The sequence below is a fragment of the Pezoporus wallicus genome, unplaced genomic scaffold (genome assembly GCF_028554395.1).
Source record: "Pezoporus wallicus isolate ANWC-B61680 ecotype Strahan unplaced genomic scaffold, APGP_CSIRO_Pwel_v1 contig_5069, whole genome shotgun sequence".
Taxonomy (NCBI): Eukaryota; Metazoa; Chordata; class Aves; order Psittaciformes; family Psittacidae; genus Pezoporus; species Pezoporus wallicus.
In genome coordinates, this window is record NW_026642361.1 from 5,549,073 (window position 1) to 5,576,229 (window position 27,157).

Below are 27,157 nucleotides of genomic sequence, written 5' to 3' on the forward strand. Positions count from 1 at the left end.
TGTTTTGCGATATTCGGGTGCTAAGCCCGGGCGGGACTGGCCCCTCCGCGCCGCGGTACCCGGCAGTGCCCCGCGGGCGGGGCTGCCGCAACGTGACAACAGGTCGCGGGGAGGGTGCGTGACAGGCGCGGTTACCATGGAGACGCATGGGCGTGGGGCAGGCCATTCCCGTCCGCCATGCGTGGCCCAGCGGTGAGACCCCTCCGGGACCCGGCCGTGCTCCGCCAGCGCTGCGGGTCTCCCCTTCGTTCAGCCCCCATGCGCTCCTGGGAGAGTACATGGCTTCCCTATAGCTGGCTCGTACAGTGCTGTTTGTGGTAAAGCTACTTCAGCGCGTTAACCGTTTAGCGCAGCAACGCTCTCTGCCCCCTGTGCCTTCAGCGGGGAGGATACTGCCTCTCGCTGAGACCTGTGAGGTCCTGAGAAGTCGTCGGCTCCTGGTTTTAAGTGCCCTGAGAGAGGGGGTTTGGATGGAAGGCCGGCAGGTTGGCCGTCTCTGATCCAAGTAGGCCCTTCGGCTTGCTAAAGGAAAGGATTCTTGGGAGGTAAACCTGCTCCGTAAGTAGAAACGTGGTCAGAAAGTGTGGATGGTGACTTGAAAACAGAGTGTCTGGTTTCTAGGAATTAAATGATTTTTGGTTCAAAACTGGCTGGGTGGAAGGAGAAACCATCAGAGCAGGAGATGGCATATTGATAAAATGTTGCTTGGAGCTCTTGGAGGCCGGCTGTGCTCCAGGAGGGCCCTTACCTCTTCCTGAAAATACCTCAAAATGCACGGTGCAGCTGAGAGCCAGGCAGCAGCTGTCAGCCAAGAGTGAAAGAGGTTTGATGTTGTCAAGGGGTAACAAGTTAGGACTGCTGGTATGGGAAGTTATCAAGAAGGGTAAGGGAAAGAGGGAGTTAAACGATGCTGTGATAAACGCGTAAATGTATTGGCTTTCGCAAGTCATAGGTGTGGTTATGTGGATATAACTGTACGAGTTTACAATAACAGAAACAAAGCTCGATAAAGACACAAGATTAGACAAGTTAAAAAGGGCTAGAACTCTTGAGCAAAACGGAGTCACATAGCAAAAGAATTTGTAAAGGTAAAAGAAAGAGGGGCAGGGACTTGATATAAGAAAAGCTAGTGCCTGGAAAACATAGGGGTAAAGCACTTTTTTAGCTTAAGTTAGGTTGCAGAAAGAGAACAATGTTTATGTTGTAAGTCCGGAATTTAGTGGCCCCAGTAAACATGAGTTAATTGTTTCACACTAGTCTTCTAAAGTGTCTTTAACTTTAAAGAACAATGTTTGTGTTGTAAGTCTGTGGTGAGATAACAGGATTTAGTGGCCCCACTAAACATGAATGAATTATTTTACACCATCCTTCTACTTATCAGTTAGAGACAGAGCCTCCCAAAATCTGCTAGTTTGGGATACTCCTTGCCTGCCCATCCTGCAATAAATTTTGCAGGAAGGTCACACTGTTTTAAATCTCTGCTAGTTATCAGAAGAATTACAGGTATGGCTGGTTTCAGCTAGTTGTGTGATTACTGGGGCGTCCAACTGTGCCAAAGGTGAAAAGTACACTGTGAGGAAGACTGCTTACTTCATCTTGAAGACCCCTACTTACAAGAGGAAGACTGCTTACTGCATCCTCAAGACCCCTGCCCCCAATCACCAGAGAGCAGTGCGCAAGAGGAGGAGACTTATGATAATAAGTTCCTGGAGCTAGTTATAATATTCCCCGCCTATACACAGAAATTATGAATATGTATAAGACTAATGCAATAGGGAAAGTATATAAACCCGTAACAAATACTAATTAGTTGTGCCTCTGGCTACGGTCATGCGCCCAACGCTGTTGCTTTTGCTTTATTGGCTTTGTCCCTCAATAGAAACTTGTTAACTCATTTAGAGGAGTGAGTTCGTATTTCACAATGCAAAGATGTAAAACTGAACAGGAATCTGGTTAAGCATTAGTAAAGAAAGACTGAAGTTAAGAGGTGGTGAAAAAGGAAAGCCAGCAACATTTCACAGCTTGACAAACACTTCACCCAAATCATCGGTGACAGACCCGCTCCTTCTAATGCAATAATAGGATTTTTTTTTTTGCAGAAGTAATTATATAAAAAGTACATGATTTTCTCAGTAGCCTTTTCTGTTTTTCAGTTTATTCTGAAGTTGTTCATTGGCTTTGGATGGATTTGGAAGTTAAAGGAGTTGCTGCATCCCCTCAAAGGCAGGTTCAGCTGTCAACGAGGGGGAAGAAATATCAGGTGTGTTAACAGAAGGCTTGTGGTTGTTTTCCTTCTTTGACATCTTAACAAATATTTTAAACATACTTCAGAAGGTTCTTAGTTTGATGCTATAATGCATCCTGTGGAGAAGGAAGCTTTTAACGAAATTACTTTTGTCAAGAAATAGTTTATCATGACAGCTTCTCGAATGAAGGTGAGAATTGCTAATTAAAACAGCTGCCTTATAAAAACTGATATTCTGGGTACTTGACTGGGATGTGGAGAACTTGGAAACAAACTAATGCGTCCAATTTAGAGCAACAGACTTGATCCTGTACCGTGTGCTATCTCAGGCTGTTGGTGAAGTTGGCAACAGGTTCATCTGTTTTTATTTTACAAGACAGCGCTAAAGTAAAGCAACCCCCAAAACATAATTGCAAAAGGCATGGTTTCAGATTGATGTGTAAAATGAATCCCAGTGCTCTGTATTCAGTCTGAAGGGGAATTTTGTTTTCCAGGTATTCCTAATAGTCTATGTTTCGAAGTACATTTTAACCTCACAAGGTCACTATAGCAGAAGCTTTCGGTCTAACTTGAAAGCCTGAATGTGATCTTGGATTCTGAGGGCCACTGTTTTTATTTTAGCCAAGGTAAATATTAATATTGTTAGTTGATTTTTCTCACAGATAGTGTGTACCTTATGTCCATGAAGTAAAGTTAATTGGTAATCTTCCTTCAGCCCCCAAGCACCCATTTAACTTCCTTATTTGCTGGGTGACCCCATTAGGAATTCTTGGAGTTTGACTGCCAAGTTGCCCTTTTCCTTTTATGTTTGTTCATGTTTGCTTTAGAATGAAAAAGGAGCTTTTGTAAATGATATCACATCAATGTTATAATGTTACCTCTTAACCAGTCTTTTAAGAATGAAATTCCTGTGAATGACAAGAACATTTTGAGGCATTTAGTATAGGTTGTAAAAGAAAAGGAATGTCCGTTTTTCTCTAATCTCCCATCCCTTTTGTCTTCTCTTTCTTGCCCCCCTCAGTTTCCAAATTTAGACTCCCTAGTCCATGGGATTCTTGTTAGCTTGCAAAAATAAATCACAGATAAAAATTAGGTAGAAACTGTGTGCTTGACCCTGTAAATTTGGACAGTCCAGGATGATTTTTGTTTGCTTTCTTCCTGATTTGATGACTTCTGGAAAAGGAATTACCTTAAGACTTTAACATCTAGAATGTGGTATGTTATTTATCTTATCACAGTTGAAATGGTACAAAAAATATATAGACTTGTGATTTAATCCATTGCTTTTAGTCTTGTGTTAGCTCTCTTAAGGGGTTTTTACATACTTGACCACAAGGTGGGGATATTTATTGTGCGAGACCTTACTGGGGAGGAACTACTGTTTTTAAATCCCCCTTTTTTTTGAAGACATTAGAGAGTACTGTTGCTGAACTGTGAACTTCTTTTTCAGGAGCGGGCTTACAAGGGTGTGTGGCAAGAAAGGAGTTACAGTTTTGTGGCTGTTCTCAAATCGTGAAAGGACTTAGGGAACCGCTGGAAACAGGATGCCTGCTCATTTCAGACTGTGATGCTGAGATCTCTGAGCTGAAGAGTGTGAAAATAAAGATAATGGCCCTGGTTCAGAATATGCCTGAACCACATATTTTTTTTTTTTTCAGACTGGGACGCCAGCTAGGGGAATTGTTACTGTGTCCTTATCCAAGTCAAACAGTCTTCCTTAGGGATTTGCTGTTGTCTTCTCTGCAGAAAGCTATAGTGGAGTAAATGGAGCTTTGGCTTGTCTTTTCTCTTGCCATATTGTTGCTCATTTCAGTTTGGAGGGCGATATGGTACACAGCCATGCAAAATAAACAGTGCGAATACAGAAGCTGCCTAGTCACCATCGTGTGCTGCCATACGAAACTGGGGTGATACACCAGACGTGAGGTCTTCTTTGGGGTCTGAGCTAGCTCCTTGGGAGCCAGCTGGCTGTTGGTATTATAGTTTTGGTGTAAAGGTTGGCTGAGGGGTTTCCTCCCAGCCAGCAAGGACAAAGTGAGGTAAAACCTCGTGAGTGATGATTGCACAAAGCCTCAGGAACATAGGTTATTTTAAATGCATTATTAATAGCTGCTGTGGATGATATCTGGATTCTTAATGGCTGGAAATCTTTCTGTCATGATGAATATTCAACCTTTTAGTCTCATGGTGCATAAGAATCAACTTTCGATGGAAAGTTTTTGTTTTGTCCTTTTGTTGGTAGCACCTCAGTTAAATATGTCAGATACTTTGAAGCACTGGTTTTAAATATTCCAGGGGAAATTGAAACAGAGAGCTATATATTTTAAACCTGATCCCCACAGGTATGTAGTTAATGTGGCTTTCTTTTAGGGCTGGAGACCAGATACACGGGCTACTCGTGGTCCTCGCCCACCAGAGTAAGTCTGCCTCTGTTTCTGATCAGTTTGTTTAATTCTGCGTTATTAACACAATGCATTTGCATTTGTATTGATATGCAACTTGGTGTTCCACGAAATTTGTCATCATAGGCTTGTTTTCTATGATTTATATTTAGAGTAGAATATTTGATGCATTATTTACATTGGAATAAAGTTGATTTACATTTCTTTGAGCTTTATAGTTGAGTTGTACTCGGAGCTTTCACATTTATACTTAGTCTTTCTTGAATATTCTAATGTAGTAGTCTGCAAAAGGAGAAAAACCTTGACCTTTTTTGCAGGTATTACAGTATAAATTACAGAGCAACTGTTATGAAGGGTTTTACAAGCAGTGGAAAATTTTGTACAGTGCTTATAAAATTTAAGTGACTTCTTCAGACTAGCAACATCTGCTACTCCAAGGACTATGTTTGACAGTTTAGTTTTTCCATTTACTAGAATGCCTTACAGCCAAAGTAACTTTTTACATTATTTTACAAGTATGTGTGACCATGACCTTGGATTGTTCATATTGAACATCAATTTCTGTGTACTCTCAGTCATTCTATAAACAGAAAAGACTGGAAATTAAAGAGCTCTTTTATTCCAAGAAGTAATATTGTTACAGTAGGGTTGTTTGGAAATACTGGTGGTAAAATTAAAGAAAAAAAAAAGTATGCATGGTACTACAGGGTATACCTGGAGTAAAGGCAGAAGGCACAGAGATGCTTTGGTGAGTTGGGGATGTTTTGATTACTTTAAGAATACAATACTGAAGTATAGTTGGCTTCCATTGTGTTAATCTCTTACAAAAAGTTCAGAAGGTTTTCATCCCAAGGATCTATTGCTCCTCTGCTGCCTCTGTTGACTGATTATAGAGGGATGTTGACACAGGCCTGCTGTGGAAGACAAGATTTATGGTCCTGTTGAATCAATAAGGAATCCCTGATTTATGATCTTGTTGCAGCAGCTCCTGTTGGGGAGTGAAGAGAAGCCAAGGTGGCCATGCTGGGAGTGAAGAAAGGCTTTGTAGGGGCCCTTTTTGGCTGCCAGGGTACTCTGAAACTGGTAAAGAGGAAAAGCTCAGTGGCGAGTTCTGGTGCTGAAGCAAGAGGGGCTAATAGGAATTTGCTGAGTATGCCATCTCTAGTTGTAGTGAAACTGTTCATAGCTGTGAAATTTTTTTAGAAGGAGCTACTAACAGTAACTAGAAGGTAGTTTGCTTTTACTGTAATTGAAAAATAAGAGAATGTATTGCTATTAAAATAGTTTTAACTTCCTGCAGGGTGCCATGCCTAGATCTAGGGAGGCTGAGAGATTCTGATGAAGAGGTAATTATGAATTACTTCTGTCTTGAATACTTTTTAGAATTTGTGTGTTGTGGGAGTTTATAAAAATAGCACTCTGAATATAAAACAATTATGATTGCTTGTCTTTTTTGTTTTCTGTAATTTTAGGATGGGGACTCTTACGTACCATACAGTGGAAGTTATCTTCATGCATGCCCTCTGGATTCATCTTCAGATTGGAGAATATTACAAAAGCCATATACACAGCATTATCAGGCTCAACAGGTCATTCTGTCACTACAAATATCTTTAAAATATCATAGCATGGTTTGGGTTGGAAGGGACCTTAAAGATCATTTAGTTTCAACCCACCTGCCATGGGCAGGGTCTCTTGCCACTGGACCAGGCTGCTCAGAGCCCCTATAACAGTAATTTAGAAAAATATGCTTAGCTTTCTTACTCAAGTTGTCTTTTTTTTTTTTTCCTTATGGCTAAACTTGTATCTCCAAGTGCTATTGGTCCAAAATATTTTTGGAAAAGTACTTTTTACTGAGAAGCTTCTAGAATATTTTAAAAATTCCATTTTATTATGTAACTTAGCTCTTCTTTGTTGGTTGATATGCTCATCCTTTTCACTGTGCTCATATTTGAAGAGATATATTAATAGTCACGTTTATGAACAGTTTGTCAAAGCAACTGAAAAATATAATACTTTTGAGGTAGCATGTAGCTTTGGTTTGTCTTTCTAAACAAAGTGAAACTTACAAAAATAATAAAGTTAAGATGGATAGTAGTGAGTAAGTGTATGATTGAAGACAAAACCCAAGTTTACAAACAGTAAGTATTATTCCTATGGAAGAATAGTTACTTTTGGTGAAATGAAACTTTTGGAGTTACAGACAGCCATTTCTTAATGGCTTTTTCTGAAGTCTCATCTTTAAAACAGAACTATGATGTTAACTTTGGCATTATAGCCAATCTGTTGCATCATTTTTATTGTTAAAATTTCTTGTTCACATATCAGCATATTTTTCCCCTGGATGACTAAGAAACTTAATCACCGCTAATCTTAGGTGCTTTATAAGGGAAATCAGTAGTTCATATGCTAACACTCTGGTTTATAGTTCAGTACAGCTCTGAGAGGGACTCTTCATCAGGGACTATAGCTATAGAACAAGGGGTAATGGGTTTAAAGTTAAACAGGGGAAGTTCAGGTTAGATATAAGGAAGAAGATCTTTACTGTGAGGGTGATGAGATACTGGAAGGGGTTACCCAAAGAAATGGTAAATTCTTCATCCCTGGAAGCGTTCAAGGCCAGGCTGGACAGATCCTTGGGTGACATGGGTCTAAGGTGAGGCATCCCTGCCCATGGCAGGGGTGTTGGAACTAGATGATCTTAGGGTCCTTTACAACCCTAACTATTCTGTGATTCTATACGTATAAATACCTTATATATAATATATAAATACCTTATATATAATATATTACTTATATATAATATATAATATATATAATATATATAATATAAATAATCATGGTAAAAATCTTACTACTAGCTGTATGTTTTTATTTGGTTAGCATGCAGGATATACCTGAACTTAACAATGTTATCTCCTTTTGGGAGAATTGGAAAACACTGTTAAAAAAATCTGTTATTTCAAAAATATTTAATGTACATAAGCCTAAGAAATCCTGTAATAAGTGTGTTTAAAACAGAATTGTAGCTAGAGGGAAAAACAATTATTAATTAATTTGTACATAACCTATGCCCCTTGAAACGATTAATATAGCAACAAGGCAGTATTCCAAACTGGCTCAAGCTCAAGGTGAATCTGCCAAGGTCATAATTCTATATGTTTCCCTGTATAGCCAAGTGGTTTTTCAATATTAAAAAAATAAGAATGGTATTTACATAAAAACTAAATTGGTTAAGTATGGGGTTTTGTTTGTTTGATTTGGTTTTTGTGTTTTTTTTTTTCTTTTTGTTTTCTTTTTAAATAATGGACAAAGATATCCTCAGAATATCTCAGAATATCTTTGTGCTCAACATAGGTATTTATACATGTCATAAGGTGTTTCTGAAAACATGTAATTAGGGATAGGTTAATTTCCTCTGTACTGCATTGCAGACGTGCAGTGGAGACATGCTTGAGTTGCTATCCTCTTTTTAGGTCTGTATGCCTGTAATTTCACTGCCTGCTTTACCTTTTTTTTTTTTTTTTTTTAATACAAAGTTCATATGTATAATTCTGTCTGCCTTCAGGAAGGGTAATGAAAGGTTGGTATGGCTTTGTCTGTTTCTTAGGCTCTTTCTCCCTTTCTTCTCTGCTTTATCTCTTCTTGCTTCCTTTCTGCTTCGTTATGCCTTAAATAGTGAAATGCTGAATATGCAGGAATGTGTCTTCTGTTCACTTACCCTCTTTTGCTCTTCTTCACTCTCTCATTTTGCCTGACTTCCCTCTTTATTTTTTGTGGAGAAGATTTTCAAGTAGTCCTAAGATATTTTAACACATCCCTCTGAGTGGCCTTTCTTTCTGCATTGCTTGCTTCTGGGGCCCTGATGAGCATTCCTTTAGCAAGATATATTCCAGCTTCTTCAATAACAGACTATGTAAGTAAATCTTCCCAAAATAGGTCACTTTTTGAAGAATAATTTAGGCATACTCTTACCATTCAGGAATTAACCAGTGAAGGGATGTGGATCCTCTTTTGAAAGAGAAAGCTGCCTTTTCAAGAACACAAATCTGAGGTTTTGCGAAATGGTTTTCTAGAACAGGACTGTTATACTGTTGTTGCAAGATGAGATGCTAGGTAAGACCATCTTAGTTTTGTTAGCGTTGAGGAATATGTTAGTTATCTAGGGAGAGAAAGAATAATGGAGTCTTGGCCTTCTGTCATTGCTGCTGTTCCTACTGATCCAGCCTCCCTTGTGTAGAGCACCGAAGTGGACATAAAGTTAGGAAGGTACTTAGCCTTGTCAGCTCATGATGTCCTAGGGGAGGAATTCCGAGTACTAACACTCATCTGCCATCCAAGAATTAGAACTTCAGATTGAAAAAATCCATCAGCCCATTTTCAGCCTTAAAAAATCAAATGTCAGAATTCCCATTTTTGTAGTCTGTAACATTATATTGTAGGACAGGACCACTGAATCTTTGCTTCTCTCTTTAAATGTGATATAAACCCATTTAGGTGTGTCCTTTCTAGATTAAAAATGGCAGAATATGAAGAACTTTATGAAAATTAAGCCTGAATATGGAGTCCCATTTCCATTTTTTATTTATATGAAGCAGAGTGTCAAGAAGTTTCAGAAGTTATACTGGATGGGAATCATTATAATGCTGTTCTTATTCAATAGATAAACCAGAGGCTTTTATTATTGATTATTATTTTTTTTTCACTTTAGCATTCTGTTTTGGAGCAGAAGACAATACCAGAAAATCTGCTATCCACAACAGACAGATATAAACTGAAGTATCAGCAGTATGAAGCAGATATGAAGGAAGAATATAAGCAGTATTCTCAGAGAACTGCAGAAAAGAAAAATTACCTCCTCCAGTGTCCAGAAGCTTCAATAAAGGTAGCTGGCAAAGAAGCAATTTAATTTTTAAATAGCAAATGTACATTGGTATTTCATTACAGTGTTTAGAGAGGTTTGCATGTGTGCATGATTAATTTCTTCCGTGTTTTTATTGTAAAGAAATAAAAAATATAATTTCAGCATCTAATGTTGAGTAGGAAATAAAATATAGGAAGGTTGTTTCAGTTGTTCCAGAGTGAGAAACTGAGGTGCTCTGATAATCTAAGTATGCGTGTATTCTCTGTTAAGAAATGTAACATTTGCCCTCAGTGTATCTCTAGCCTGAGCATGAAGATTAGCATGATTGATAGGAAAGAGTTTGCCATCTAAGAAGATGAAAGACAGCAGGAAGATCTTGACAAAATGTTATTTCCAAATATAGAAATGCATTTAAGCTTTTTTATTTTTTTAAATGTAGAAGTATATTAATTATTATTCTATTCAATTATGACTGAATATGGAACTTAAAAAAGAACTGAAAGATGTAGTCTGTAACTTAGAGAACTACTGACTGAAAATGGAAAGGAATATGGGGTTAAAATAAAGATATTATCTGTACTTTTTGCTTTGGCACTGTGAAAAATCCAGCACAGTTGGACTGCAAGCTGTATTAATTCTGCTAGGTTTCTTTTGTGTTTTTAAGTTAAAACTAAGATGCAAACAAGGGAAGATCAGTGGCAAGAAACTGGAAAACAAAGGGATGAAAAAAATCCCAACTTTCTTCTTGTTTTGGAAAACAGAATGGGAAAGGGTGATTGGAGAGAGCAGGATATTGTAGGTATAAGGAAAGAGGAAAGACAAGAAACACTTGTGAGCGCTGGCTGAATGCTGTTCAGCGCTGAGGGTAGATGACCATTTTAAGAATCTTAACGAAAAGTTAAATACGTAAATGTTGAAGGAACATATTGTGCTTGTTGCTTTTCAGAGAAAAGGGTTGTGAGGAATAGCAAGTTTACTGATTTTTATTTGCTTAATGTTCAGTAGAATGAAAAGGAAAGGTCTTGTGTAAGACAAAGATTGTTTCAGGTATTGTTGTTAATGTTTTGCATGTATTGTTGATTCATAGTTTTAAAGGAGCCTTCTCCTCTTATAGTCATGCTTCTAGTGTTCAAATAAAAGCAAGTACCTATAAGTAAACATTCTGTGAGTAAACGAGTCAAATGGAAAAAGAAGTTCTGCTTTTTCTTTTCTTTTTTTGTGTTTGGTGGCAGCTAAAATTGACGGTTCTGGGGATTTGTTGTAGTATTACCTTTTTGATTAATAATTCAATTCCTCCGTACCAGTCTGACACTGTCCCATTGTCTATTTTCTAAGGAGTGACTGCTTTATGTTATGTACTACAAACCCATCAAAAGGATATGTACAGGAGTGGCCAAATTAATCTGAAACTGAAGAAATAGGTGGCAAGTGTTTAATGTGAGAGAAAAAGCAGGACTGCTTATTCTGATGATTTTGGGTTCCAGAAAAATACTAGAAACCATTAGTGTCATTTTTTAATGACAGACTTTATTGTAATGTCTATCACAGTGATTTTCTGAGTTAGATGTTAGCACTACCTGATTAAATTAATAAATCAAAATCTCTTTACATTTCAAGGTAATTACTATTTTATCTGATTAGTGGAACTTGTAATAGCTTCTTTTCAGAGAAGAAAAGTTGCTCTTAGAGGAGCATAGCTAACAAAACCTACTGGTGTGAGTTCTTTCCTGTGTTCCCTTCTTTCTGACTTCAGTAAACAGTCTCATGTGCCAGTTTTCTTAACAATCCTCCATGTAGGAGAGATTTTCATAATCCCCTCAGACTGATTTACAAGTCTGTTAGACTCAGTTCAGCTTTGGCTTTTCCCTGTCTAGACTGTATTTAATTTTTTTGTTGGTCAGAAAGCAGCATCTTTGCAATGGTGAACTTTGATCTATATGCATGATGGCAAATCATAGAACCAGTCAGTTTCTTTTGGCTCTTGAACAGAACAGAGTGGATGAGCTCTCGCCTTCCTCAGGGAGGTGTTAACAGTCTACCTTCTCTGACTTGCTGCGGATTTTTCACAAGGTTTGTACAAACACAGTATTATTGAGATCTTTATTATTTCAGTATGGTTGATAGTTGGTAAGTATTCAAAAGGTATAAGGAAAGACTAGAAAGCAAGATTTATGAGTTCAGTTTCTGTAGAAAGCTAGACATTAAAAAAACCTTTTTCTAATTGGCAAGAAGTAGACGGAAAGAAAGAAAATCAACTTTTAAATAAAAAAAACCTTTTAAATAAGTTGTTGAGGAAAATGTGTGTGGATTTTTCTTACATTTAACTAAATTCGATGTATGAGAAGCTTGTATTTTTGTGTAGGGTACACAGCTTAAAGACGGACATAATGATGATCTTACAGCTCTTGATGAGAAAGCTCTCCTGCAACAGTGCTATACAAGCAAGCCCTATAAGATGCTGCACAGTATACGGAAATCCGAAGCTGTAAGTGTTTTGGCTGGTATTATGCTGGTACTGTCTAGATTTCTAGAATGACTTCCCAGATGTTCAACTGAAGTTAGGCCCTTGGTGATTTGGTCTTAGTATATAATTTAACCCACTGAAATCATGGTAGTTTAAACATTTGCTTCAATGGGAGCTGAACTGAGCAGTCCAGTGAGCAATTTTTTTGATCTTACCTGCAATGCTTGTATTTTATGCAATTATACACTTATATACACTTATATACACTTATATACACTTATATACACTTATATACACTTATATAATGTATATAAATAAGAATGCAAATTATGAATAAAAAAATATACATACGACTAAGATTAACTGTGAGTTGAGTGAACCTAAGTAGTGCTACATTTCCTCTGGTGTGTAGCTTGTACCTCAGCCTGTATTCCATGATCTGTGGATTCCATCAGCTCTTACTCTGACTCGTTTCTAGAGTAAACGGGATGTTTTCCCTCATTAACTCCTGAAATGGAGTATGCGATGAGAACTGGCTTTTAAAGCTATATGGGCTCTGCTGATGATGTTAGACTGGGTCAGCCACAGGTTTGGATGGAAACTGCAAGGATGGAGTTTCTGCAATATCTCTAGGCAACATCTTCCTGTGATACAATATTTTGCTTATGAAGAAGTTCTTCCTTTTTATTATCCATATAAGCCTCCCAAGGCTCAGTGTGTAACCTTTGCTCTCTGTTACACTGCCAGTGTCAGAAAACATTTGCTTCTGTGTTCATTGTAGCTTCCCTTTGGTTGTAGATGTTTTTTCAGAATGCCTCATAGCTGCTGCTTCTACAAACTAAACAAACCCAAGCTCCCTTAGCCTGTCCTTTCAGTTGCTTTGGCTCTGATCCTCTTGTCAGATCCTTTCCAGGTTCTTCTCATTCTTATTGATCTTGGGAAGGAGGGAGCCCTGAAAACTGGAACCAAGTATGGCTTCACTTGCCCATGTAGAAGGGATTTAAAAATTAAATAGGCATACCCAATATATTTCTTTAATTTCTTACGTAGACATGTTTTTCACTTTTTTTTAGGACTGGACAATAGGAGTCTCCCCTATTTAAGGCTAAGCTTTGAATTTTGAATAATTTATAATGATGAAGAACCTTGAGATTTGATATTGCATGGTTCAGTATTTGAATGTGCAGTGATGGCTTTTATAACTGGTTTTTGACGGTATAGTTGAACACAGCATTCTAACTTTCTCATGGAATACTAAGCCATGAGAAATTATATGAGATTGTAAAAGTAAATAATAATTCTTATTTATTCTGTTTGCTCATCACTATGCACTGCATTTTGAATCATTGCAAGCATTTATTTGGCATATTGAATTACTGAGTTCACTGTTCATTTTCATGGTAAACAAAAAATCTTTTCAGAAAGCACTTTCATGAAGAACTTGAGGAACCTCATGTTTGTTACTTTTAGAATAAATTTAAAAATTGAGACTATAAGGTGAAGATAATTGAAAAAATTCTGAAGTATCATTAGGGTAACTACTTAATGTTAAATCAAATAAGCAGAAAACACTGAGAAAGGGAGCAGTGCAGGACCGCAACAGGTGCTTTAAAAGGAAGCCAGCAGGTATCTGAGCAATGTGTCACTGGGACCTTTAGAAGACCTTTTGTTACTGATTAGCATTCATGGTTGCGCAGGCTGTCTGACTCTTTCTAGGAGCTTCTCTTAGGTTTTCTCAGGTTCAAGCTTCTGCTAGTGATAGGAGTAATGGAGAAAGTCAGAAGCAGTAACAGCATATGTATTAATTCCATTGGGTGTATGTTGCCTCAGTCGTTGGCATTTGATTTTAAGGTGCTTTAAAAATTTGCCTAAGAATACACAATGTTAACATTTCCTTTTACTGTAATCATTGCAGAAAACTTTAATGTTGAAGATCTCTTAAGTTTTCTGTAGTTTGGGATGAAAGTTCCCTTTATTCAAGACAGATTATAGTAAATGTGTCAATGCCAATAGATGCTATATATAATAAAAGTAGGTTTTGGGGGAAGAAGATTGGTTTTCTCTGAATTGTATTTTGTGAACAAGAGTTACTACTTTTTAACCGGAAAGAGCTGCTGCAAGTTCAATGTTTACCTCAGCAATATTGTAAATTGACAGTAGAGCTTTTGTCTAAGAGCTGAATGGAAGATGTTCCATGGACGAGTACATCTAGTGACCTAGAATTCAACTGAAAATCAAGGTGTAAGGTTTCTTTATTTTTAAATGCAGGTTTCTTTCAGCATGCTAGCATGTTTGGCTCTCTAAGCCAGAGTCCATGGAATATGTTATGTTTTAACAAACGTTGCTCTGTATTATTATTGCATCCTCCTTTACATAATGCTTTTTAAAACAACTGTTATGACAGTTAATGGGCAAAGATTAACTCAGGATGTAAGAACCCTGTAGTTCTGATAGGTACAAAAGTTAAATGTGAAAGCAAACTAAAAAGCCTCCTGTCTCTTACAATTCAGAAATCTTTTAAGGCTTAAAATCAGTTTGGAATAAACACCAGCTGGTCTGGTGTTTATTTGAGGGGTTTGGTTTGGCTTTTTGTTTGTTTCTTTGGGTAGTGCCAAACAATATTTACTTGAAGGTTATGAATTGTGCCCAAGACATCTCTGTAGAGTTAGGGATTATCCCGTGCAGTTACTTCGTATCTTGGAACCAACTTTCAGTCTTCTTCAGCCATGAAAAGGCTTGATCTATCTAGAATTTGGTTGGCACACAAGAATTATGTGGAAAAAAATAACAGATCAGGAAAATATCATAATTTTTTATATTCAGAATACCTACAGAGTTGTCAAAAAGGTTGCATAAACCCCAACAATATCTCTGTATTCTCATATTATATATATATATTTTTTTTTTTAAAGAGGCAAATTTAAGTGCAGTGAAAAGGTTCAGAAATCTGGAAGATAAAATGAAGAGAGATGCTGGGGCCTGCTGGTTTCCAGTGGTCTCCATGCAGTCCTGGAGCTGCGCTTTGGTTTCTCTTTCTGTGAAACAAATTATGATCAACACATGAGCACTTTATAGTGAATGACAAAAAGTTATGGTTCAGTGTTACTCTAACAAAAATAATAATATCATGTTAAATCCCTTTCCCGTCAGGATTGGCCTGTTTCAGCAGAAAATTATTGTGGCATGCAGCAAATAAAAACTGGGCCTTGAGACTAAATTTTAAAAGAATTTTTTGACTAAGTATTGCTCGAGGTAAAGTTTTATTCTCTGAGTTGGAAACTGTATCAAACATGAAACCTGGAACAGTGCAAGTTTCCTTATGCTCTGTTATACTTACAGAATTCATTTCTGTTTGTCAACAGAAATACTAGAATTCTTGTATTTAGTGATAACTAAGTATGACAATTTGAGCATGTAGCAGATATTATTGTCTAGTTGTTATGCAAATAAAACTTAAAAATATGGGGAAAAAGATTAATTGTGATACTGGGTGAAATTGTGATGTCTGAATTCTATCTTAAAGGGTAATTCACTATTTGAATTGTCATTTGCTCTCAGTCAGTTTTTCATTGCAGGAGGATGTTGCTGCAGAAAGGAGAAAACAGGCTGTGATAGAACAAGTGATGGTGGATCAGTTATCTAGGTAAGTGAATTTATAATATAATGTTTCAGTTTTCCCTACAGAAGAATTTGCATCTGTGTGGATTTTCTTGCTTAAGAGCTGTTTTGATCATCTTGTTCAAAGTCTTACGCACTCTATGTAGTGTTGTTATCTGCAAAAATTCTGTAAGTGAAAGGTCTTTTTAACTAAAATATCAGTGTAAAGTGCTATGTATAAAAATATCAGTTTAAAGTGCTAAGTGTAAGTTCATTTTTTTCTGAGAATAGTTTTTAATTTCATACCTGAATCTAATTTAAGGGCTTTACAATAGCACTAGTTCTCAGAAATAACCCTCTTGCACCCCTGCAAAATATATAGATGCCTGCTGTTAAAAATTACACTTCTTCAGTATTTATTGCCTTCTCTAAAAATCTTACCTTTATTAATATTCCTTTATTAATATTGACGCAACATCACTGAAGCATAAAGGAGTATTACAGCAATGTTGAGCAGGTGGGGAAAAAAGGCACAATGACGAATCAAGTTCATCAGGGTTGTGTAGGAAGACGCTCTTCATTGCTATCCCTCTAGCTCCAATAAAACATTTGCTTCCATGCATAAAGATCCCTTTATATGTTAAGGAGAAAAAAAAGTGACTTAGAAGTAAAGATGAGTATAGTAAAAACATCTTTTTTTATTATTATCTTTATGATTATTATTATTCCCATAAACTTCTCATTTTTAAGCATGCTTTAGCAATTCAGGGTTTTATCCAAGTTGTCTGTTTACAGCAATATAGGATGGTGCAGGATAGTTTAAATCAATTTCATGTTACCTTACCCTTGATAAAAATTATCTGTGGGTAGGTCTACAGTATGTTGCATCATGTGCTTATTTACAATCTCTCTAGTCATCTGTACTGATGTTAATTGTTAAGATCAGATCTTAAGACTTCAAGGTTGAAATATTGTTGCACTTCACCATTTTATTTTTTCATTATCATTTCAACTGCAGTTTAAATGGCCTATACTGTTTAAAAGTCTGTTAATGTTTTTTTACACTATTTAAAAACTGAGATTTGAAGAAAACTGCCTAAAGAAACAAGATTGTCATGAAACACAACATTAAATTCCAAGTGACAATGTAGCAGGATTTAAAATATGGAAATGTTCAGTGCAGAAGTCCCCAACTTTCAAAGAAATGCTTGTCCCATATCTCTACAAAGGTATAGGTAAAGCAGTTGATTTGAATTAGATGAGTACCAGCGTTATCTTAAAAATGTGCTGGTTGTGTTGAAGTGTTTCAGTTCTTCTTTGGATTAAACATACCAGTTTGTGCATCTTGGATCACGGATGTTCATTCTGTGCTTAACCTCCTTCAGCTACTTTGCCTTACTTTTTCCCATGCATTCCTTCTGCTATTCTGAACCCTTCTGCTGTCAATGTCAAAACAATATTCAGGAGTGCTGCAGCTGCATCAGGATGATCTTTTAATTTAAGAAACCTCTCTGTTTATGTTCCAAATATAACTGTGCCAGTACTGCCAAACAAATTGGTATCTGAGAGCAGGATGTTAATCGGAGAAGATTAGTTCAAAACTGTTGCATGAAAAGAATCTATTAAAGGAAACACAAAGGTGTTTTGATTTTTTTTTTTTTCCATTATTCTTTTTAGTAGAGCCAATGTCACAGTTAAATCAGTGTAACTGATGTGTACGGAGATGGATCTCCATAGATCAGAGAGCAAGTTTCTGAGGCTGTATTAGCAGTGCAAAATTACTGTTTTGTTCTATGAACTATTTCAATCAAGAAATGTAAGAATCTAATTTCTTTTTAAAGGATGTCTTCTTTTGTTAACTTATTAAATTGATACAGAGAATATCAAAATACTCAGAAACCAATGAATCTATATATTTTCTGCTTAGTGGGAGTGTGGGCAGGACTTTGTGAGAGGAAGTGTCAATGTTTTTGTTGGATGATGTCACTGGCCAGTACTAGTAATCTGCTGCCAGACAAAATCTGCTGTCACTGATCTTGGAGGGACACATGGATAAAGAATGTCATTGGTGGAATATTTACATAAATAGTGGAAGTGAGGAAAAGAACACCTTGTGTAACACCAAGATTTGGTTTTCTATATACATATCTAAAATATACTTTAAATAACACATATATCTATGTGAAGTTACTATATAGAATATTATTGGATATAATTGATTTAGAGCAATAGACCTCAGAATTGGTAAGAACAAAAAAATACGCCCACAAATTTATGCAAGCTTAATGGATAACTCCCAAGATTTTATTGCAGTGTTATTCTTGTGTTTTGTTTTTGTTTTTTTTTTTTGCCTTCTTGAGTAAGAATATATAAGTTCTGAAATACAAACTTACTAATAGTCAGAGGCTTCTCCCTGCTCTTTCTGGTCAGAGCTGTTATAAGTGATCCAGAGCAGTCCATGCCTGCTGATGTTTACAAGGAAGCTCAAGGACTTCTTCGAACTGGGACAGCACCGATGTGTCTTAGAAAGAGAACACTGCATGAAACAAAGTAAGTTTTCTCTAGCAAAATACATTTCCTGCTGTATTTTTTACTGATCTGGGCTCTGAAAAGTCTGTTTGCTTTTCCAGGTGTTTTGTTTCTGGCTTGGATCACCAGCTCCATGTGATGCCTTTTTTGTAGCCTCCCCATACTTATAATTGCCTAGTGGGATTTTTCACGTGGATTCTCTGTGTGTAATGATTGATTCACAGGATTTATAAAACCTGGGAGAACATTCTTAAGCTTATGTTGATATTGTTCATCACAGGGTTTTGCCAGCCTTTTCTGAGCTGTTGAATTCTTGCAATCTTGTCATACCCTTTTAGAGATTCCTTTTCTGAGGTGCATAAAATTGCATAAATATGCATCCTTAAATGCTAATGTAGATCTTTGCAATATAATCATACTTTTCTTTCATGTCTTGATTTTTTGCTGCAGTAATTAGCTATATTGACGTTTAAATGTCATTCCTGGCCTGTGAGCATTGAAACAGTAATTCCAAGGGCTTAAGAAAACTGTGAAAATACTGTGATCGTTAAGATAAAGGGAATCTGCAGGTGTGAGTTTTGTTGTGTTAATCCTTCTCAACATGCAGGCAAACACCTCTACTTTGTACATTTTAACATCCTGCTCTAAAGTCTTTCTCAATAAACATCATCCTTGTATTCTTAAAAAAAAAAAAAAAGCGGACAACAAAACCAGTCTCAATCTCTTACATCCATCACATGGACAAATCTCTGTGTCTTGAGCTAGTCATATGTCCAGTATAAAATATATAGGTGGGTAAAGTAGCCCAAGTTGGTATTTGTGCAAAATACACTGAGTGGCAAAGGTTTAATTCTTTATATAAATGTGTGTAAACAAAATATCCCATTCATATCTATGCCTTCTCTGAATGTACTCTCGTAATATATAATTACAGAACACCTTCCACGTTACAAGTCTGAATTGCTTTCTAATTCAACTATGTAAGATCATCTCAGCCAGTTGCCAAGGATACTGCATTTCACATTTTTTGCTGTTTTGAAACAGTTGCTTTTTATGTAAGGTTTCTCTGTGAGCACATAGGTATCATTAACATGCTGCATTATTTTGACAGAATACGGACCAAATCAGGATTAACTGAAAACATGCTCTCTAACAAGTTACGCTTTGATAGCAGGATTATATCGAGGTAATCAAAAATTCTGTGAAGCTTTTTCAATTCTATGATTTTATGAATGATGATCTTTACTCTCCTGAACTAATCAATTGCACCAAATGTTTCTGTTCTCTGTGTTTAGAAAAAAGTATGTGCTGTGTGGGTGTGTATATATATATATATATATATGCATAAGTGTATAATACAAATTTTGACATGGGTGGTACAAAGTGGCTTTACAGTCCTGTTGTAGAATATCGATATGCATAAATAATGTTACATTACTATCATATCCATAGCTCCATGTAGGACAGCACAGGGGCTGTTTAAAATAGTGCTCTTAGCTGTTGCACCTTAGTTGATGAAAAATTATTTTAGCCTGTCATGGTTTAAGCTCAGCTGGTAACTCAGCACCACACAGCCACTCCCTCACCCTCCCTTTCCCTGCCCCTGCCCCAGGCAGAGATAAGGAGAATTGAAAGAATGTAAATCCCATGGGTTGAGATAAAACAGTCCAGTAACTAATACTAACTACTATTACTACTGGTAAGGGAAGTAACAAGGGGAGAGAATATAAAAATAAAAGGGCAAAAGGAAAAAACAACAAACACAAGTAATGCACAATACAATTATTCGCCACCCACTGACTGATACCTAGCCCGACCCAAGCAGTGATCTGCTTTTCTGGGTAACACCCCCCCTGGTTTATATGCTGGGTATGATGTGCTGTGGTATGGAATACCCCTTTGACTAGTTTGGGTCAGGTGTCCTGTCTCTACTCCCTCCTGGCTTCTTGTGTCCCTCCTCAATGGCAGAGTATGAGACACTGAAAAGTCCTTGATCCAGAGTAAGGACTACTTAGCAACAACTAAAACAGTGGTATGTTATCAGCATTGTTCTCACACCAAAGCCAAACCACAGCATTAGGAAGAAAATTAAATTAGTGGTATGAGCTACTAGGAAGAAAATTAACTCAACTGCATCCAAATCCAGGGCATAGCCTTGTCTTAGTATGTGGCAACTGATGTGAATGGAAAGGATGGCTTTGTGTCTTGTTTGCAACTCCTTATGTATTAAACTTTCACGTTTAGGACATCTTTGAAAGTGCTCTGAATTGAGTAGCAGTGCCATAAAAATTCTTCATCTCTGAAAGTGGCATTTTTCTGAAGAAGTGAGCTGTATAGCTGTTAGGCATAGCTGGGGATTCAGCCACATAGCTTCATGTGCCACAGTAAATGCAGTAGTCCTGGTGTAAGTAATCCTTTAGTTGACAAGTGAAAATTACATTGGTATACTAAAGCCTGAAGCCTTGAAAAGTGTTTTTAACATTATGGAGAATGGAATATTGCATTAAAACACGCCTCCAAATCCAGATGTTGAAGTCCATGGTGGGTTAGGGAAAATAGCCAGATACCTCTGTCAAAGAAGAAGATTTTACAATATGCAACACTGGCAATTAAATTAATATTTCAAAACAAATTTGTTTTTATTTGGGTTAAATTGTATTTATATAGATGCAAAAACATAAAGGTGCTTTACAATTTTCCTTCTAGAAATGGTCGCGATGCTTGTAGAGAGTTGATTGGATTTTTCTTTGCATGTGACAGATCCCTTACTGTGTATGAATTTCGGCAGTTTGGAAAAAATAGGTAGGATGAATTACTTTTTTCTTTAAAGGCTTTCGAAAACATTTTTCACTGTGTCTAAGAAACTTATATAAATTCAGTTGGTTTAATAGCAGTTTTGAATTATTTCACAGAACAAATGCCTTGCCTTTCATTCAGAAGGGAGTTTATCAGCATCAGCGTGGACAAAAGAAGGAAAAAGCTTATGATCTTAGTGACTTCTATATTGTAAGTGTTCTGCTGCATGTAAGGCAACTTATGGATTTGGGAGTAATATTTAGATATTCAAGTTGAAAATTGTGATTTAGGTTTCAGGGAAGACCTAAAGTTTTTCCCTCCGTTACATTTTCAAATTAGGGATTTTCAGGGTTCTGGATTGTTTTGCTGTCCCATGTTTTAGACATTTTTGGTTTTATATTAAGCTGTAGTTTGCAATTTTCCCACTAGAGGGTACAAGACTGCAGACAGTGGAGACCTTTTGTGGGGCAAAAGATGAACAACTTGAGGAGTTTTGAAGTAGACCAAAGTACTTGTTAAAAATTAGTAATCTTTGGAAGGTCTGCTGGCATTTTTGACAGGAGGCAACGATTAAATATTTTTTAATCACGACGAAATTGAAGGCTGTTTTTAACCTAAACTTTGAAAATGTTTAGCAGCAGCTGTTTAGAGAAAACTTTTGAAACAATGGTTAACTTCATCTACCTGCTAGTCTAATGACTGAGTACAAATCATACTGCATCTTCTGTACTGAGGTACTTCTGTAGTGGGTTAAGTGCTCCTGATTTATAAGTACTTGAGCAATTTCTCAAGTACAGAGTGTTTCCACTGAGTTCTCCACATTCTCCTGCAAATCTTAAGTTTAGTGCAAAAAACATTTTTGAATGAAGTATTGAAAGTAAAACTATTGAAAGTAAACGAAGAAAGCATTACTTTTTAGAGTGTTTTGACTTATGAGCTGCCTAATCCTAACTATTTACATGTGGCTATGGCATAAGAGTTTTGAAGATGTAATAGATTCCTTTCTTTATGGTATGGAGGTTGAAGTTATTTTTTAAAGTTTTAAGGTTTGTTTTTTTTTTTTTTAATTGTCACGTGTATTTTTGCAACCTGCAGATGGAAATGTGCAGGTTCTGAATAAAGCTGTGTCTTAAAGGCATCAAGAAAATTATTGTGACTGAGTTGGATAGCTCTTTGGGATGATGTTATACCTCTGAATCTCCATATCTGCAAATTGGGTTTCTAGGCTGCCATTAAGATATACAAATGTCTCACAAAGCAGAAATGGTTGAGACATTTGCACAATAGCAGTGTCTCTGTTTCTTTCCCAGTTTATAAGTTTTGGGGGGTTCATAGTGCAATCCTGCATGGATATTACTTACAGCTATTGTTTTGGGGGGGGGGGTTTTGAGTCTTGGCATTTTTTGCATTCAGTTTGTTGCTTTTCTTTATCTCTTCTTCCCTCTTCTTCCAAACCAAAATGCATCTTTAACTTCACAGAATGTGTGTGTCCTCTGTCCTCAAGAGAGAAGAGGAATTTTTAATACTGAGACTTTATTGGGTAATAGAACTCTACTAATAACGTATTTTTGTTCAATATCTATTAATGAAATGCAGCAATTTTAAAGAGTAATAGTTAAGCATTGCAGGAATTATTTGAATTTTGGGAAGGCTACTTTTCAGTTGTTTATCTCAAGTAAGATTTTAAGCTATTGAAAGTAACTGTAGAGGGTTTCTTCTAGTCTGAGAGAATTTCACTGTCATGGAATCAATGTGGCACCTTCTGTGACTCTCTTCTGTGGTCCAGCAAGATCTCATAAGGATGAAAGGAAAAGTAAAAATTGAAAAGTAGAGCCTGGCTGAGGTATCTGTAGTCTCTTTTTTCTCATCTGTAGAGTAGGCAACAGTAGGCCCTCTTGCTAGACAAACTGGTACCTAGAGAATAATGTGTCATCTTGGAGCCTGCAGCTGTTTTTATTTAGTATTAGAAAAGCTCTTTTAAAAAGGTTAACTGACCTTAGCTACACCTTTTCATCATTTCATACCAAGGCTTTTAACAATCGCTTGGAAGTCTTGCAGAACGTATTTTATAAAATGCACAATCTTTCTATAAATCGTTGTATGCTTTATCAACAGGGAGCTAACCTAACTTTCCGAAGTGCTGATCATAACCTTCCAGAAAGTGTTAAACAGAAGCCAATTTTCACCCTTCGTGTGATAAGTATTGACGAAGCAGCTATGGATTCTCTAAAGTGCGTGCAGCTGGTTTTCAAATTACCTTTCCTTCCTTCAGCAAAAACATTTTTTATAATAAGAGCTTCTAATATCTTACTACTCATATTGCTAAAGAAAAATATATTTAGGCTGTTGTTAGAGGCATTAGTAATATATGAGTGTAATTCAGTAATTTTGTAGAATGATAACGATTAATTTTAAAATAAGAATTATGAAACTGTCTTGAAGTCAGATGTTTTTATATGCAAATACTGAAACTTATGCGATGACCTAAAATTCTGTGTTTGGGAGAAAATGCTTTTTTTTGTCATCAACAGTATTATTATTGACTCTTTCGTGAACCTTATGTTAAAAGCTTGTATCACTCATAGAATGGTTTTGGTTGGAAGCGTTCTTAAAGATCATCTAGTTCAACCCCCCCTGGTGGGGAGGAACACCTACCACTAGACCAGGTTGCTCAAAGGCCCATTCAACCTGGCCTTTAATACTTTCAGGGATAGGGCCACCACAAATTCTCAGATCAACTTGTCCCAGTGTCTCACCACCCTCGCAGTAAAGAATTTCTTCCTTACATCTAACCCAAATCTCCCATCTTTCAGTTTAAAGCCATTACCCCTTGTCGTGTCCCTACATGACCCTGTAAAAAGTCCCGCTCCAGATTTCTTGTAGGCCCCCTTTAGATACTCAAAAGCCTCTCCTGAGCCTTCTCCAGGCTGAAAAAGCCTAACTCTCTCAGCCTCTCTTCATAGGAGAGGTGCACCAGCCCTCTTATGATAATGCAAGTGTTTGAACAAGGGCAGGGGAAAGATTGGAGGTTTTGCTTTTTATTTTTTCTTTTTCACTTTCTTTTTCCTCCTTCCTATCCTTTCTTTTTTTCAGAACCACATGGTTGCCACATGTTGAAGACTTCAGGCACTGGGACAGGATTTCTGCACTTATTCTTTCAAAATAGGTTTTAGTAAATTATATTGTTCCATAGTTTGAAAGATGGGGGTCTCTTTTTCCCATGATTAGGCGAATGGTTAATCTTTTGAGTATGTGTTAAGTCTGAAGGTATTATTTCAGTACGTATACTGAAGTAAACTGTCTAGGGAATAAAGCATCTTTCTGTGGGGTTTCTGGCTTTTCCTGTGAGTGTACTGGTTTGTAGTACAAATAAAATCTCAGTATAAAATTTGTCACACTGTGTTGCTTGAATATGGCAGTTATTTAACAGTGCTGGAAATATAGTCAGAGCTTGATTACTCAATTTTTGGTGAGGAGTGTTAGCCAATAGCAGATGTTACAAGTCGAAATTTTCATCAAATCATGGAATCATACAAAGGGACCCCAAGAGGGCATCAAGTCCAACCTCCCTGCTCAGAGCAGGGTTTACTACAGCAGGTTGCTCAGGGCAGCATCCAGTTTTGTTTTTAAATATCTCCAAGGATGGAGACTCTGTAACTTCTTTGGGCAAATGTACTCCAGTGTTCAATCACCCTTGCAGTCCAGAAGTGTTTCCTGATGTTCAGAGGAAACCACTTGTGTTTCAGTTTGTGTCCATTGCCTCTGGTCTTGTCACTGGGCTCCACTGAGGAGAACCCCTCTCAGTTGTCTTTACGCCCTCTGGTCAGGTACTTATATACACTGATAAGATCCCTCAATCCTTCTCCAGGCTAAACAGTTCTGGCTTTCTCGGCCTTTCCTCAGGTACTGGATGCTTCAACCCCTTCTTGATGAGGAACAGCAGTAATAGAATCTCAGTTAAATACATTCAGTATCTTTTGTAGATAGAGTACTTATGTTAGCACAACTTAACTGTTACTTTTGTTTCTGCAAGTGTTTAGACACATGAACCTTGTTCTCAATTATGATAATATTCACTTTAAAGTCCCTTTACATTGAAAGTTTTGCAAAGGAACCATAGTCAGCTAGCAGTACATAAAGCAGTAAATTCAAATTTAATTGATTATAGAAATACCTAGTTGTATGATGCTTAGTGCTAATTGTTCCCTTTATGCCAGGTTTCCACGAAGCAAAACACAATATAATTTAATTTCAGATGGTTTATGTAAGACATTTTACATCTCAGAAGTCTGTCGTTCTGGTAAACAGCTTTTTCTTTCATTTGTTGCTAATCTTATACTTGTGAAATTTGAAATTGATCCAGTGTAATCTCTTAAGGCTCCAGGAAGACCACCTGCTCACTGGTCTTTTTGGATTTTTCTGCTACCTGTGGAGGAACAGATTGTTGGGTTTTTTGTTTTTTTTTTTTTATAGTTTGTGTTCTTTCCATCAGTGACTAAATTTCAGACTGTGAAGTCTGTCTGTTATCTCCATTACTGTACTTACCAAGAATCCTACCCAGGTACAGTCCAGAAGGCCAGTTTTAGGCTTTCAGGAACACCTATGCCTTGCTGTCACAAGCCATGAATCTTCTTGTTCAAGTGTGTCTGCTGTAGGTGGTTGCTGACTTTCCAGTTTAGGTGGTTTGATATGGGCAAACTTTTAGGGACTTCATAATGGGAGGTACCCAAAGGGGGAATGAAAAGTCTTAATAGACAACTGGGAGGTAAGTCTTTGGCCTCAGAAAGCAGAAAGAGGAGTAGTCCATGGCAAAGCACTGATGAGCTAGCAGCTCAAAGCTGGTAGTTCTTTTCCCTTTGGTTTCCAATTCCTATAAAATAATTGCAAGACTTTTTTCTTTTTGTTCTTCCACAATTTTTTTTCATCAACCTTTACAATAATTTCTAATGGAGGCTTCTGGGAAGCCCTTCTCAGTAGGGGACTTGCCAGACAAAACACAAAATTTAACCATAACTCCTAGATCACACCTAAAATACACTAATGCAGCTTGTGGTTGACACCCTTGCTATGTATCTTCTGAAGAGAGATCGTAGCTACTTCATGTCCATTTAGTTACCAACAGGAAAATACAGTTGCTTTAAAAAACTCTTCCAGTGATCTGAGTTGAAGATTAGGACTATGTTGAAGTAAAATTTCTGGAGATTTTAGACACAGAAGGAATTATCCACGATTAATGAATTAGTAGAGGAGCTGTGAATGCAATATTGTCAGAAAGGAATATCTGCATATCTGCAGCTATTCAGCAAGGACTTGTGTGTGCCATCTCAAACTCAAGGAATTGGATCCTATGCTTATATTTAATTCTTAAACTACCTATATAATATTTAGCATGCTTTTTACTACAGTTGTTTTGAATTCAGTAATATTACATTTAATTTCACCAGTCTATGTTAATTTTTATTATTTCAGAGCTTCTATGGAATTCAAGCAAGAGTGTTCTCAGCAAGTCGTTGATGACAGCAAAGTTTTCAAGAAGATTCAAGGTTTGTGTCTACCAGGACCCGTTTAATCTTAATTTCTGTATCTCTATCTTTACAGCTCAATGCAAAGAGAGATACTGACGTTATAAAGGTTTTACTAGCATAAATGAAATTGGACAAAATATAGATATTTAACAGAATATTGTTAGAATCTGATACCAGCATAAATCAATCATAAGAATATTTTCTCCTTTCTCTTTCTTTAAATAAACAATCTGGCTAACAGTAGTGGATTCACTACGGAATAATTATGAATGTAATCAATAAAATATTAATCTCTGCATTGACATAATCTCTAAAAAAAATGCTGAAACATAACACTGATTCTGTGTTGAAGTGTCATTAAGTTAAAAAACACTCTAATTTCTTCAGTTAATTCTGTGCCAGATATTTCTTTTGGCCATTATTTCTACACATTGGTAAGTTTTGTTCTTTGGTGTTTTTTGTTTTTTCTTTTTTTTTTTTAAACAGTGTTTAATTATGCTTATTAAAATATGTGAATATAATTGAGTAGGATAGCTTGGAATATGTAAATAAATGTTACCAGGATTCTACCTACAGTCTTTAGGACAAAGACATAGTTTTGTGTTTAAAATTATGGGAAGATGCTCATGCAGTGGTGTGTATTACCTTTGTAACCTGTGGGCAACAAAACCTGTGAAACTGAACAGCTTCCAGTTTGTAAAAATCTCCACTATTTACTGTCATTAGCTAAACTGT

The 27,157-nt window shown here is 36.7% G+C and overlaps 1 protein-coding gene across 16 annotated transcripts in view; it reads left to right on the top strand.

Moving 5' to 3' along the window:
* Window positions 1-469: 469 nt before the first annotated feature.
* Window positions 470-27,157, top strand: part of CAPS2 (calcyphosine 2) — a 31,163-nt gene continuing 4,475 nt past the window's right edge. The window contains exons 1-14 of one of the 16 annotated variants that reach the window (XM_057429428.1): window positions 470-558; window positions 2,154-2,260; window positions 4,616-4,662; window positions 5,948-5,993; window positions 6,120-6,236; window positions 9,359-9,532; window positions 11,874-11,996; window positions 15,551-15,618; window positions 18,003-18,122; window positions 19,213-19,287; window positions 20,808-20,903; window positions 20,996-21,107; window positions 23,013-23,128; window positions 26,367-26,440. In XM_057429428.1, the coding sequence (XP_057285411.1) occupies window positions 2,183-2,260; window positions 4,616-4,662; window positions 5,948-5,993; window positions 6,120-6,236; window positions 9,359-9,532; window positions 11,874-11,996; window positions 15,551-15,618; window positions 18,003-18,122; window positions 19,213-19,287; window positions 20,808-20,903; window positions 20,996-21,107; window positions 23,013-23,128; window positions 26,367-26,440 (1,246 nt within the window). In that variant the 5' untranslated portion in view covers window positions 470-558; window positions 2,154-2,182. Of the gene's footprint in view, window positions 559-864; window positions 884-2,153; window positions 2,261-2,907; window positions 2,946-4,615; window positions 4,663-5,947; window positions 5,994-6,119; window positions 6,237-8,286; window positions 8,564-9,358; window positions 9,533-11,873; window positions 11,997-15,550; window positions 15,619-18,002; window positions 18,123-19,212; window positions 19,288-20,807; window positions 20,904-20,995; window positions 21,108-23,012; window positions 23,129-26,366; window positions 26,441-27,157 lie in introns of those variants that run through there. The other 15 variants (XM_057429429.1, XM_057429423.1, XM_057429424.1 and 12 more) reach the window with 15 other exon arrangements.